The following is a 12929-nucleotide window of genomic DNA, read 5'->3' as shown; positions in this document are numbered from 1 at the left end:
CATGTGCCTAATAGAAATTAATCATCATGTGCCTAATAGAAATTAATCAAAGCTAGATAGAGATACGAATTTATATTTCAATTGACAAAAGGTCCTAATTTCGAAAATTCTAATTCTAATATGGTAATTCAACAAGCCAAGAGTCAAGTTGGTATATTAATATATACACATATATATAACAATTAACAAAATGTTCTATGTATATTAAAAATCGTTATTAAATTAGTTGTTATATATATTAATTTATAATTTTTTTTCCAATCAAATAATCAGCTAAAATAATCAAACTTGTAACAGACGAATAATTAAAATTGTTTATAATAGTATAATAATTTTTTATGAGATATCAAAAATATATTTTTTCTAGCCAATAATTGATTAGGGGCTAATTTTTAGGAACATAATTTAACCATTAACTATCTTCATGAATTTTTAGTGGCACAGCCACCTGGGGATACACATGAAGTGTATGAGGCACCACCAAACCAAACAAAATATCTAGAAATTTTTTCTTTTTATTTGGGCCAAGTTTACAAAAGTTTCTAATAGACCAATTTCATATTTTTAGGGTATAATCTGCCAACTAATCTAGTGAAGCTGAATATACGCCCACAAAGCCCAATCCAACTAAAACCCTTCTTCAACCTCATCAACGAAGCACAGCATCATTCGCGCCTTCGCGGTTGACGGTGGTCTTCCTCCATTCATCAGAACGGAGTCGCACACGAAGCAGGAGACATGGCGGACGTAGTGCAGTACAGAATGGAAAGCATGCTCGACGAGCTCGACGACCTCGAGCAGCGCGGCCTCTTCAGCCGCCTCGAGATAGCCGAGATCGTGAAACAGCGCCGCAAATTCGAGTACAGGCTGAAGCGGCCGTGTCCTCTCAAGCAGGACTTCCTTGCCTACGTGGACTATGAGACTCAGCTTGACGCCCTCCGCGGCCTCCGCAAGAAGTCGGTTGCTCGCGAGCTCAAGAAGCAGGGTAACAAGAAGCTCAAGAAGTCCAAGTCCGATGCCGCTGGTATGCGCAGAATCGTGGAGATTTATGAGCTAGCTTTGAAGCGTTACAAGGGCGACATTGATCTCTGGTTTCGCTACCTTGAGTTCTGCAGGCAGAGGAAAAACGGTAGAATGAAGAAGGTAGCTTCCTGTTAATCATTTCATCTTAACCTAAAATTATAGATATACCTGATTGTTTAAGACATAGATAATAACTTTTTAATTTGGTGTGCACATTACACAGGATTATTAAAGGACGAATTTATGAATTGTGATTTGTTTTAAGAGTTCAATTTTGTTTATGCTTAGGTGGTATGAGCATTTTGGCCTTTTGAAATTTTGTAGGCACTGGCAAAGGTTATTAGGTTTCATCCCAAGGTACCTGGAGTTTGGATTTACGCTGCGGCTTGGGAATTTGATAATAACTTGAATGTAGCAGCTGCTCGTGCTTTGATGCAGGAAGGTCTCAGAGTTTGTCCAACATCAGAAGACCTTTGGGTAGAGTACCTTCGGATGGAACTTGTATACCTAAATAAGTTGAAGGCGCGCAAGGTTGCTTTGGGCGAGGATGAGGGGACTCTCACTCGTGATCCTAGAACTGCTGATGAGAAGCAGTGGAGAGATGAGAACAAAGAGTTGTTTATGACCCTTGATGAAAAAGATAATAGTGATGAGCAGAATGTTGAGGGTGGTGAGTTGAGGCAGAAACAAGAATTATTTGAAGAGCATGGTATGAACATCTATCGAACTGTCTATGAAGGAGCACTTGAAGCTGTTCCTTCAAGTCTCAGTCTTAGGAAGCGCTTTTTTGAGATATTGGAGGGTACAAATTTAGCGCATTATGAAGATTTAAGAAAGGATATATTGCATGATATGAAGAGGGATTTTTCAACAAAACCAGAATTCTGGAACTGGCTTGCAAGGCAAGAATGTGACATTGAAAATATGCTGGTGGATATTAGCGAAGAAGTCCTAGATCCCCGGGTGCAAAAAGCAGTTCAGGTATGTTCCTGTGTAAGCACTGAACTGGATGAGCAATAGTAATTTGAATTAAGTGACTGAGATTTGTCAATGCCTTGAACTTAACATTATGGACAAGGAAGGATGTTCTAAGGAAAATATTGATTGGATCATTGTCTTGTATGCCATATTGATGTATTGAACTTTGGGCTGTTTTTGATTTTGCAGGTTTATGAGGAGGCTTTAAAATCTGTTCCTTCAGGTGTCATGTTTAGCATGTATGCAGAATTTCTAATGGGTATTGTAGCTCCTAAAGGAGAAAATAGGTTATCATCTGGTCTTTCAGTAAAATATACATCCCATTTACTTGAAGTGTATGAAAGGGCTGAAAGCATGGAGTGCATTACTGAATATCTTGCTTGCAAACACGTGTCCTTGTATTTGCAGTTGAGACAATTGGATAAGGCAAGGAAACTAGCTAGAAAACTTAGCAGTGGAAAACTTGCTGAATCAGTTCAGTTATGGGAATTAAGGATCACTATAGAAATTAGATGTATCACAATGAATTCGACATTGCCAAGTGATGCTGATCTGCAATCCCTCTTTGAACTCTTTAGGCAAATTCTGACAAAAGTTAGTGCTTCCAAATCAGAGAATTTGTGGGTACAGGTATGCTGTCACAACCAGTTTCTCACTTCCCTTCAATCAGTCTTGTCTCATATAAAGTCAGCTTCAATCATATTACCTCACTTTATGGTATCTATATTGTTCTGTCACTCAAATGCAGGGACTTAAATTCTATGCAAATCAAAGAGAGTATTTTGATAAACTAGTGGAGATATCGGTTGTTATTTTGACCAGAGATGGTGGCAGTGAAAATGGGTTTTCCCTTTCAGCTGCCATTGTGAACTTTATACTTCAAAAGGATGGAATTCAGCAGGCCAGACATATATATAAGCGGTATGTGCTGTGTGGCATTAGTTCAGCGCGATGTTATACTTATAACTATACATGCTTCATTTCTGGGAGATTCTCTTTCATGTTTCCTTTGATTCCTGAATTGGTTTCTTATTGCAGATATGTAGCATTACCACGTCCCGGGCTTGCTTTATATAAAAGCTGCATTGACTTGGAAGCAAACTATGCATCATTAGGTGATAAAGATGGTCTCGTAAATGCCAGGAAATTATATGAATCTGCACTTGCAACTTATGACCAAAATGTCAGCTTGTGGCAAAATTACTACCGAATGGAGACCAAGGTAAAGTTCTTCTGCTTGGGATGGTTATTAATCAAACTGAATAGTGAAGTATATGACTTTTTTTGGGGGGTTTATTTTGCAGATGGGAACATCAGAAAAGGCTACTGCAATCTATTGGCGCGCAAGGAAAATACTCAAAGATGCTGGTGAATTTATTGCATCCACGGATTTGTCATGATAATTTATAAATTTCAATTAAGATCCCGGCTTATTGCAGTCCAATTTTGACCACCTTTTTTCCTTTATAAATTTGTTGTTATTGACGAGGCTATACTTAAATTTGGTATTTCATCTGGAATTTTCTCTTTCTTGGTTGTCATTGTAACGCTCTCCACCCGAATATGTGTCTGTTGGGTATTGCTAATGAGATGTTTCACGCATTGTATAGTCTTATACCAAAGTGGCAAGACTGCTTTCATTTACGTTATATGGGATTTTCAATTGCAAGAAGAAAAATGATTAGAAAGAGAATCGCATAACATAAAACCGAAACGTAGTGTAGAAAATATTTAGCATTAAACTAAAATTAGAGAGTGGGAAAAATAATATACGTTTTGTTGTAGAGGTTGATAATTAACTTTTTCACCAGATTCGTGTCATGCATGAGGCTAGCACATAGAAGGCATTATATATCATATATTAGTCTATTAAATATACAAAGTAAAGCACATTCCACCTAGGTGGACTACAGGAGAATTTTTTTTTTTCTTTACTATATACTCTTTTCTGGGAAGAAGAGGGGAGGGTGGGTGGTGGGAACTGAGGAGGGTAAGTTGCTGGGATACCAGTTGAGTTTTTTTGGCGCTTCTATACTCTTGGCCACTGTGGACTCACTACCTGCAACAACCAGTTGACCATATGTGTAAGTAGTAATGAACAAGGTTAACCAAAACACAAGAATAATCGTCTCTAAAACATACATGTCATTCTCTGTTCACGAATCTCATTTATTCCTTTTCTTTAGAGTTAGGAGAGGCGAAAAAGGTTAAGTAAACAAACCATTACTAATCAATGTTCCTCCCTTAGGCTATATTAAGTACTGATCAATCAATAGTCAATATGCAGAACGGTTAAACACATTACAGTCCCTACTTGGCCACTCCCTTCCCTCTCAAGACAACTGATCGCCAAATGTAAAATGTATATTGCTAACCTCAAGTGTGCTAAAGACTAATCTCATCCGGCTAGCAACAACCGATGGTTCCTCAGCTTGACCCATCACAGCTGTTTGTTCAAGTTGAAGAGTCTTTACCGGAAGCCTTCAATAAAAACAACGTAAGCAATATTGTGAACATCCAACATGCTTTTTTCTCACTTGTAAAAGTTACTACTCAATTAACTACACTCAGATAAGGAAAGATAACAAGTGTTTGCAAGAAAGAGTCTCACCAAGCCATTCCCTTCATATAATATGCATTCGCTATAAGAGCACAGAAGCCTTTCCACTGGAGTCTCACTTCATCTGACACTGGAGGCGTCGATGACCATCTAACAATAGTTGGTTGTGGTGTACACAAGATTGTGATGAATATAATGCTTAACCAAAAAATGCACTCATCAACCTGCATGAACATTAAGACAACTTAGAGATCTAGGACCAGCACAACTCATGAACCAGCTAGTTAAAATTCAAAGCAGAAAACTACCTCCTCTGAGATGATCTTAGATTTCAAGCTGGTGCTTCCACCGTAACTTGACATTGCTTCAATTTCAGTGCCAGAGTCCTTTATATCAGTAAGCTCTTTCCTCAATCCTTCATCAGTGCATCCAAGTGCATACGCATTTACCCCCGCAGTGATGAACTCCTAAGAATTAAGACAAATAAATCGGTTACTTGAATATAGAGAAGCAAGTTAATTAGGTTATGGCAGTGGACATACTTTTAGATTGTCACCTCCACCACGATCAATGAAGTTCCGGTAACGCCTAAACAAGCTGATTGCTATGTTGCGCGAGGATCGATATTCATCCTCCGATGAGATGGAATCGTGCAACCCGCAGTGCCATAGATGAAGGCTCTTGTGGTGCTTATCGCACTTGCCGGAGAAGGAGGAACTATGAAATATATTGCCACAGGGAGTAGCAGAAGGTGGTTTAGGAAAAGCAGAATTGCAATTTATTATAAAATTAACATTATTTGTTTTATAATAATTATAAGTTTGGTGCAGTGATGGTGCTGAATCTTGATGTGAATGGCACTTTAGAATAGCTCTGGGAGCATTCACCGTTAGCATGGTTGAACCATGATACTGTTCCCTTCTACAATAATCAACAATAGAAAAGCTTAAGCTACAAATTCAGAGCAGAAAAAAGAAGAGAGTTTGCGTTTTATTTGGTTAATAATATTATGGATAAATGAGAAATGGAGTGAAGAATGGATACCTGGTGAGGGAGTAATGAACTTAGGCGAAGTGGTGAGGAGTTGAAGCAGCGAAAGACGAAAATAGAGATTTGGGGAAAAGTAGATGAAATTAAGGAATGTGAGGCGAGAGGCATGGCATAATCGGAACCACGAATTCTACGAATGGCTTCGGGCTTCTGAGGATCGCTTTCATCTCTCAATCAAAATATCCCGGATTTCTTGGCTCTCTCTCAGTAATCGTTACGTGTATTCTTTCACCGACTAATCATTGCTATTTGCTACCACACCCTTCTCTTCTCCGATCACGGCTTAATTAGTAGTTAATAACTAAGAAGCTCATCCATCTTTTCCCGTTGACCGTTAAAATTAGTGTATTTATTAATTAATTCTCTTTTTTCTTTATGGGAAAGAATGATGAGCCAATGAAATATTTATACAATGTGCACAATGGAAGTTTAGAGAGTATTAGAGATATAATCATTAGTGTTACCTTTTCCCATTAGCTGAAGTTTTTGGGATGAGTGGTATCATGCATGGTATTAGAGCACTAGATCTGTAAGGTCAAGAGTTCGAGATTTGGTGAACCCCAAAATTAGTTTAAATTTTTCGCTAGTATTCGAATGGTTATTCTAGATAGTATGTGAGATGTTCATTTTGTAACTCAATAGCCCATTGTATCCCATTGTACACATTGTACAAATAGTCCATTGTCTCCCTAGCGATATCCTTTCTTTATACATAAAAAGAGATATGTATTTTTTTTGTGTGACATAAATTATATATGTATAATAGTTATAAATATAAGGTTAGTAAAAATGATAAATGCCTAATATTCTAATTAAGAATTTTTTTAGCTTAAATATTTGAAATAAAAATATACTTTTTATAAGTTATAAATGATGAAGAATATCTTAAGAAGAATTTTAGTATAAAATACTTTTATATAAATAATTAATTGTGTATTGTCAAATTAATAAAAGAAATTAATTGAAAATTCAATTCTTTCAAAAGAAAATGTACTAAACTCTTAAAATAAAATGCTTTTGTTGTTTTATTTATGTAGTTCATTTTATTAGAAACCTTTTGTAGAAAATATAACAAGAAGATTTTGTTTTATATCTTTTTCATAAAATCTGAATTGCCATCACCTAGAGTTAGGTAGGTCTTCAAGGATGCCCAAGTGATCCTTAACTCCTTCAGCCATGCCAAATGCTATTTCTAGGTCACATATATATACATACTAAAATTCAATTATTTATATAAAATATATATTAAAAATAAATTAAACAAGACATTTATATATAAATTAATTTTATAATTATTTTTTTTATGTACACCTCACGTCTTTGTTGCTTGGGGGTATATACGATGTATGCTTTCATACTTACCAAATCATCTTGGATTGTTACAATCTAGTGATGATAACAAATAAAGTAAAGTAAATGTCAACAAACACAAGAATGTTGCTATATGACTTTCGAATCCATTTTGATTTTCAGCTTCAAATGTCAACACGTACTGTACAATTGTCAATTTTTGACGAACAATGATGAAATTATTAAAATTATTATGATAACAGCACGCATTGCAAAGAATATCCCAAAAGTACTAACACTTTCCATTTCCAAGTTAGGATTACTATGTATATACAAAAAATAATTAATCAAGATATAGTTAATTTGCCTAATAATAATGTAATTAGAAGATCTTGCTAGCAAATTCATCAATGGGAGTTCCCTCTATACGAGAATAAGCCGATTTTGCAGCAAGATCTCTCAACTGTGACAAACTCCTTCCCAATTTCAAAGCCAGCTTCATCTCAAACAACTCCCCATCCTCTCTTTCCTCAATCTCTTCTTCAATGGTTTCTTGGATCCAATCTTGTGTCTGCCTGAAGAACCCTGCCGTGCTCCTATACATCTCAGCCACCATCCCAACCTGTCCACCATGCTCGAATGCATTCACCGCCGTGGCCAATGCCCCCGCCACGAGAGGAACAACGCTTGCCCATGAACCTTGCCTCACGAAACAAGACCCAACCGCCGCAATTCCAGTGAGTAAAGGACCTGCAATGGCGAGAGTCTTGTTGATTTTCAACACCAAATTCCCTAACCTCTCATAGTCCTCCACGTCCTTCTTCTTCATCACTTCAACCACCTCTCTCATTTCCATTTCCAGACCCTTATCCCATCCATTATTACTAATCTCTCCCTTTTTTTCGTTGAATCGGATGGTTCTTCTCTTTGAAGAAGGCCACCAAACAGCGGGTTCGAATTTCTGAGGGAACTTTTCAAGCATGGCTCCAAGCAAGGGAAGAGGGTAAGCTTTGTCAAGTGCCAACACCTTCTTCATTGAACGCTTCACGTCTTCCTTGCTGGGATTTCCAAGAGCGATTATGGTTTCGATTTCGGCCTCAAGCTGTTTGAACAGCCTCGTGGCATTGCGTTGCTCCTCTGCAAGCTGTGACGGCTGGATCTTGTTCATGATGACCACCATTCCCGTGGCTGCAGAAAACAGAAGCGCAGAGGATAGTTTCAGAGCCAAAACTGGAGCACCGGCCGCCGCGCCACTTGCGGCTGCCATGCCGCACATGGCGGTGGCGGTGAGAGTGATCATGTTTATGGAGTTGAGAAGGAGGGTGTTCCAGTTGTTACGCTGCTCCCCCACGTTGTGATGCATTTCCACTCTGTCCGACACTGCTTCTAGAATCGCATAAAGCTGATGCATGGTAGCTTTTGATTTTGATGAACAAGTGCAGTTAACATTGTTGCTTGAATCATTGTTATCTTGCAGTACTGGTAAAATTGATGATGAGTGAGTGAAGCCATTGTTGAGTTCCTGAAAGAGAGTATTGGTGGTTGGTAACGATGGTAGTTTTGGAGCTCTGGGGAAGTTAGGGACATGGATAGCGGCTTTGGCTTGTAACATTGCTTGTTTTTGTGAAGAAGATGAAGAAATCAAAGATGAAACCTGTAAAGAAGCCATATAACACAAGGATTTAATTTAAGGGAGCTACTCAAATGAAGATGCAAAAAACATCTTTTTATGAAGATGCTTTGTATAAAAGTGTAATTTATTAATTTGGCCACACTTCAAATAAAAACAACACTTTTATAACATATCAAAATCTAACCCTACACTCCATCATCTAAAGGTCAAAAAGAAAAATCATCACATGAAGACAATTATAATATCTTCATGGGAGTATCCACCTTAATTTAATTTGTGAGTTGCATTGGATGAATGAAACTTAGGTAGTGTCCCAAATTATATATAATGAATGTGAAAATGAGAGGCAGGGGTCAGATATAGAAACTAAATGTTGACTGGCTGTTGGGGTTTGACATAAACCTAAACAAATACAAAACCTTTGACAAATTCTTAAAAAGTTACTCGGTTACTACTACCACCAATCCTATTCCATGCCCTCGGTTTCAAACTACATACTCACCTAAACTATAGAGACTTTTATTTATTTATTTATTTGTGGTCGTTAATTAATTAGACATTTTTTTTTTTTACTAAAAATAGGAGATTCAAATCCGCAACCTTTTAATTAAGTATAGAGAGACTATGCCATTTGAGTTATAACTCATTGGTTAATTAATTAGATACTTGCTCCTTAATTATATTCGGTATTTATTTTATCAACTATATTAGATATATATAAAAAATCAATCATCAAATTATTCGTCCATATAAAATATATGTTAAAATATCATATATATATTAAAAATAAATTAATAATACATATATTTATACAAAAATTAATTATTTTAATTTGTTGACTAATTTATTTTTAATATACAAATAATATTATTTTATGCTTCGTGCACACTGCATACCCAAAAACTGAGATTTACAATACAATCGAATAAGAATAAACATAAGCATTAGTCCATCTAAAAACATTAGTACAGTTATCAATGAGGAAATATGGTCGTTAGAGTATTATAATGCTTTAGAAATACTGTTTAAAAAAATTAAATCTAAGCTCAATATTAAAAAAAGCAAAAATTTATGAATTTTATAGGGAAGCCACTCACATACAAACGTTTAAAAAGTCTTTTTTAAAGACATTTTTTAATAATTAAAATTTAACATATATAATCGATCAAATTATGTTATTTTTGTCAAAATTAGACCAAACAAACCGATTTAATTGAAAAATCGATAAATCAAATCTTGAACCGATCTAAATTAATATTTTTTTATATAGAAAATGACTATAATACTCTTATTATAAAAAAATGAATAAAATACTCTTATTATATATATTAATTTTGAAAATCCTAAATTCTAATCTTATGACAGTATAAAAAGAAGAGAAGAATTAGGATTTAGAGTTTTTAAAATATATATATAGAAATATTTTAAGTCATTTTCTATAATAGGAGTATTATAGTTATTTTTATAAAAAATATTAATTTAGATCGGCTCAAGATTTGGTTTATCAATTTTTCGATCAAATCAATTTATTTGGTCGAATTTTAACAATTATAACATAATTTAAAGAATTATATAGATTAAATTTAAATTATTAAAAAAATATTTTAAAAAAATATATTTTACACGTCTTTATATAAGTGGCTCCCATTGTATATATGTATTCTAACATGTATAATTTCTTTTGTTATGTCAAAATTGTATTTAGTATTAATAAATAGGATGTGCATTTTAGCGAACAAGTGTAAGTGTAGACACATTTCATATAGTACTCACTATTGGAACCTCATAAGAGAGCATATCTACTCATCCTGCGATGCACATCTTTCTTCTTGGTCAGATGACTATATATTATATTATATTATAAATATAAATGAAAGAATAAAAGAATTGAATAATAGGAAATAGTCAACCATAGAATGAAAGGCACATGCTGATGTTGCAATGTATTTGAACCCGGGGTTTTCGATAAGATATGGTGGCTAATGCAGTCATGCTTAAGCATTTCTTGTTATATTATTCGTTATGGAGATCGGTTTAGGATCACCTATGTGATAATGTGAACATAAATTTACAGGATCAGAATACTGAGTTGAAGATTTTCTTACTCCAGATTAGCGTATTTCTTCTTTGCAATATAAAGATTAGAAAAAGTCTAGGAGATCAGTAATTTTATTAAATTTTGGCTAGTATGTAACCAGTAAAGAAAAGTGAGTTATTGGATAAAATTTCACACAAATCTCACACTACTAAAATTATCATTGATGGCTATTTGATGACTACAAATCACAAAAGTTGTTGGTCCCCTAGCACTTCTCTAAAGATTATACACAGCTAACATACTTTAAAATATATTAAACTCTTTATTTATACTATTTGTATAAAAAAAATCGAGTTTATATTTAAAATAGTCTTTAAAATTTGTCTTCTAACTAAATTTGATTCTTTAATTTTTAATTGACTCAATTTATACATTAAAATTTTAAGATGTGACTCAAATTGGTTTTTTAATCCATTTTTGTCATCGAAAAAATGACATGCACGCTTCAAAGCTTCTTCAAATCGTCGTCTTCAATTAGGTTACTCTCTTCTCTTGTCTTCTCCTTCAATTAATTTATTACTTTTTCAATTTGTGAATTCAATTTATATGCAAATATGATGGCACTCTTTACAACATTGAGACCCGCCCGTAATAATGCTGGATTACGGGAATCATGCTTCAACTTTAGCACTATCTCTCTCACCTCTTCCAACTCATTTATAAAATATCTCTAATTTTGGAGCATATTAGACTAATGATTATACAAAATATGATTTATTTGATTCATCTACTTGAACTTGTTGAATATGTTAAATCAAGCCTCATCTTTAGTATGAACCTCCAAAGATCTTCATTTGAATGCTCTTTTTTTTTTTTGTTATATTCTAATCAGATTCATAAATCAGTCAACAATAAAATTAACAGAAATAACATCTATAAATCAACTATTAAAAATTAATATAGAATATTAGAATAACTGAAAAGAACTTACCTGTTGATTGTTGTTGCAGCGGCATAATCGAGCAGTGCAGCTAGCAACACCCACAGACGACGAGCAATAACAACCACGCATAACGCACAGCTCGAACACTCATCACTGGTAGAGGGAGGTGCAGCGAGAGACCCGAGCAGCTGAGGTGAGTAGAGATAAAGGACGACAGAGACAATTTTTGTGAGCAAACGAACCGTTAGGTTGGGTGCAGTGATGACAGACGACGACGACACATTGCAAAAACTAAGTAGCACAGCTCGAAGTCTTGAGCACTCCTCGGCGGAGGCACGATGAGACGCAAGCAGTCGAGCACAGACGAAGGAGAGTGGCAACATGAGAGCTCATGATACGGAGGATCCGACGAGAGGCGTAATGACAGCGGTGAGTGTGCGTTAACGGTGAATGGAGGTGGGCTAAGCTGCTAAGGTGAGCTCTGATGGTGTGGTTGGTGTCTCGAGGTGAGTAATGAGCTTTCAGCTGTTTGTGAGAGACTAAAAGTGAAAGAGATTAAAATGTAGAGGTGTGCTTCAGAACTAGTCAGAGATTGAGTCAGATATCAACTAAACGTGCCATATCATTTTTTTGGTGACGAAAATTGATGAAAGGCCAACTTGAGTCATACCTTAAAGTTTTAGAGTACAAATTAAGTTGATTGGAAATTAGGAGACCAAATTGAATTGAATGTCAAATTTCAGAGATTATTTTCAGTATTAACTCAAAAATTCTAAAATAAATTTAATAAATTTGTGTAAAATGTAGATAAAAATTTATCTAAATATGATTTAAAATATATTTTTATGAGCTAACTTAGGATAGATATGTTGGGACTAACTAGATCTTATTAATATTATAGTGCCTAGAAAATTTGTGTTTAACTTATCTTTAAGGTGAAAAGTGAAAGAGTGGATTCTATAATTTATATGTGTCAAGCAATTGTAAAATTAAGCATGTAAAACGACATCTTAATAATATATTAAATGATGATATCCTACCCGCAAAAGGAATAATAATATCCAGAGCTAGACTACAAAAACCGTTGGCAAGTGGATGGAGGCTTTGGATGTGTTCGTTTGAACGGTTAAACATGCAGAGCATGCGTTTAATTATATAAACTAAAGTCTGATATACTTATTTATATCAGTTATACGTTAAATTTATTAGTATTAGTGTTTAATTTTTTATTTGTTTCAAAATAAATGCCTTAGCAAGTTGGTGAATAAATATCTGGTAGACATGAAGTCCGGATGTAAAACTCTTCCTACTTTCTAATGAATTCCTACTATTTAAAGATAAAAAGTATGCCAGGTCTTCTTTTTCGTTAATATCATTCATCTGAATGGATTCTCCTCATTAGTTCTCTATTACT

General features: G+C 34.9%; 3 protein-coding genes across 3 annotated transcripts; 1 reads left to right on the top strand and 2 right to left on the bottom strand.

Moving 5' to 3' along the window:
* The first annotated feature begins 496 nt into the window (after positions 1-496).
* On the top strand, positions 497-3623 carry LOC112722886 (uncharacterized). Its single transcript, XM_025774073.3, has 6 exons — positions 497-1143; positions 1348-2004; positions 2191-2631; positions 2750-2922; positions 3040-3223; positions 3306-3623. Exons 1-6 carry the CDS (start codon positions 739-741, stop codon positions 3399-3401), a joined length of 1956 nt encoding a protein of 651 aa, XP_025629858.1. The 5' UTR covers positions 497-738; the 3' UTR covers positions 3402-3623.
* A 209-nt stretch (positions 3624-3832) lies between these two features.
* Positions 3833-5937, bottom strand: LOC112722887 (uncharacterized). Its single transcript, XM_025774075.2, has 6 exons — positions 5606-5937; positions 5104-5482; positions 4870-5028; positions 4613-4785; positions 4377-4482; positions 3833-4060 (listed from the first exon to the last, which is right to left on the bottom strand). The coding sequence occupies exons 2-6, from the start codon at positions 5455-5457 to the stop codon at positions 4031-4033; spliced, it is 822 nt and encodes a 273-aa protein (XP_025629860.1). The 5' UTR covers positions 5458-5482; positions 5606-5937; the 3' UTR covers positions 3833-4030.
* A 1235-nt stretch (positions 5938-7172) lies between these two features.
* On the bottom strand, positions 7173-8820 carry LOC112722885 (probable F-box protein At4g22030). Its single transcript, XM_025774072.3, has one exon. The coding sequence runs from the start codon at positions 8568-8570 to the stop codon at positions 7284-7286; it is 1287 nt and encodes a 428-aa protein (XP_025629857.1). The 5' UTR covers positions 8571-8820; the 3' UTR covers positions 7173-7283.
* Positions 8821-12929: the final 4109 nt, after the last annotated feature.

Source organism: Arachis hypogaea, chromosome 11 (assembly GCF_003086295.3).
Source record: "Arachis hypogaea cultivar Tifrunner chromosome 11, arahy.Tifrunner.gnm2.J5K5, whole genome shotgun sequence".
NCBI lineage: Eukaryota > Viridiplantae > Streptophyta > Magnoliopsida > Fabales > Fabaceae > Arachis > Arachis hypogaea.
The sequence above is the reverse complement of the archived record's forward strand: the minus strand, read 5'-3'. Positions and strand labels throughout refer to the sequence as shown.

Bases quoted from the DNA above. Each gene is read 5' to 3' on its own strand.
- LOC112722886 (XM_025774073.3), top strand. From the start codon at position 739: ATGGCGGACGTAGTGCAGTACAGAATGGAAAGCATGCTCGACGAGCTC. The intron at 1,144-1,347 runs GTAGCTTCCTGT...GAAATTTTGTAG, and splicing joins AAAACGGTAGAATGAAGAAG to GCACTGGCAAAGGTTATTAG. The intron at 2,923-3,039 runs GTATGTGCTGTG...TTCTTATTGCAG, and splicing joins GCCAGACATATATATAAGCG to ATATGTAGCATTACCACGTC.
- LOC112722887 (XM_025774075.2), bottom strand. From the start codon at position 5,457: ATGCTAACGGTGAATGCTCCCAGAGCTATTCTAAAGTGCCATTCACAT. The intron at 5,029-5,103 runs GTATGTCCACTG...CTTAATTCTTAG, and splicing joins GTGGAGGTGACAATCTAAAA to GAGTTCATCACTGCGGGGGT. The intron at 4,786-4,869 runs GTAGTTTTCTGC...ATGTTCATGCAG, and splicing joins CTAAGATCATCTCAGAGGAG to GTTGATGAGTGCATTTTTTG.
- LOC112722885 (XM_025774072.3), bottom strand. From the start codon at position 8,570: ATGGCTTCTTTACAGGTTTCATCTTTGATTTCTTCATCTTCTTCACAA.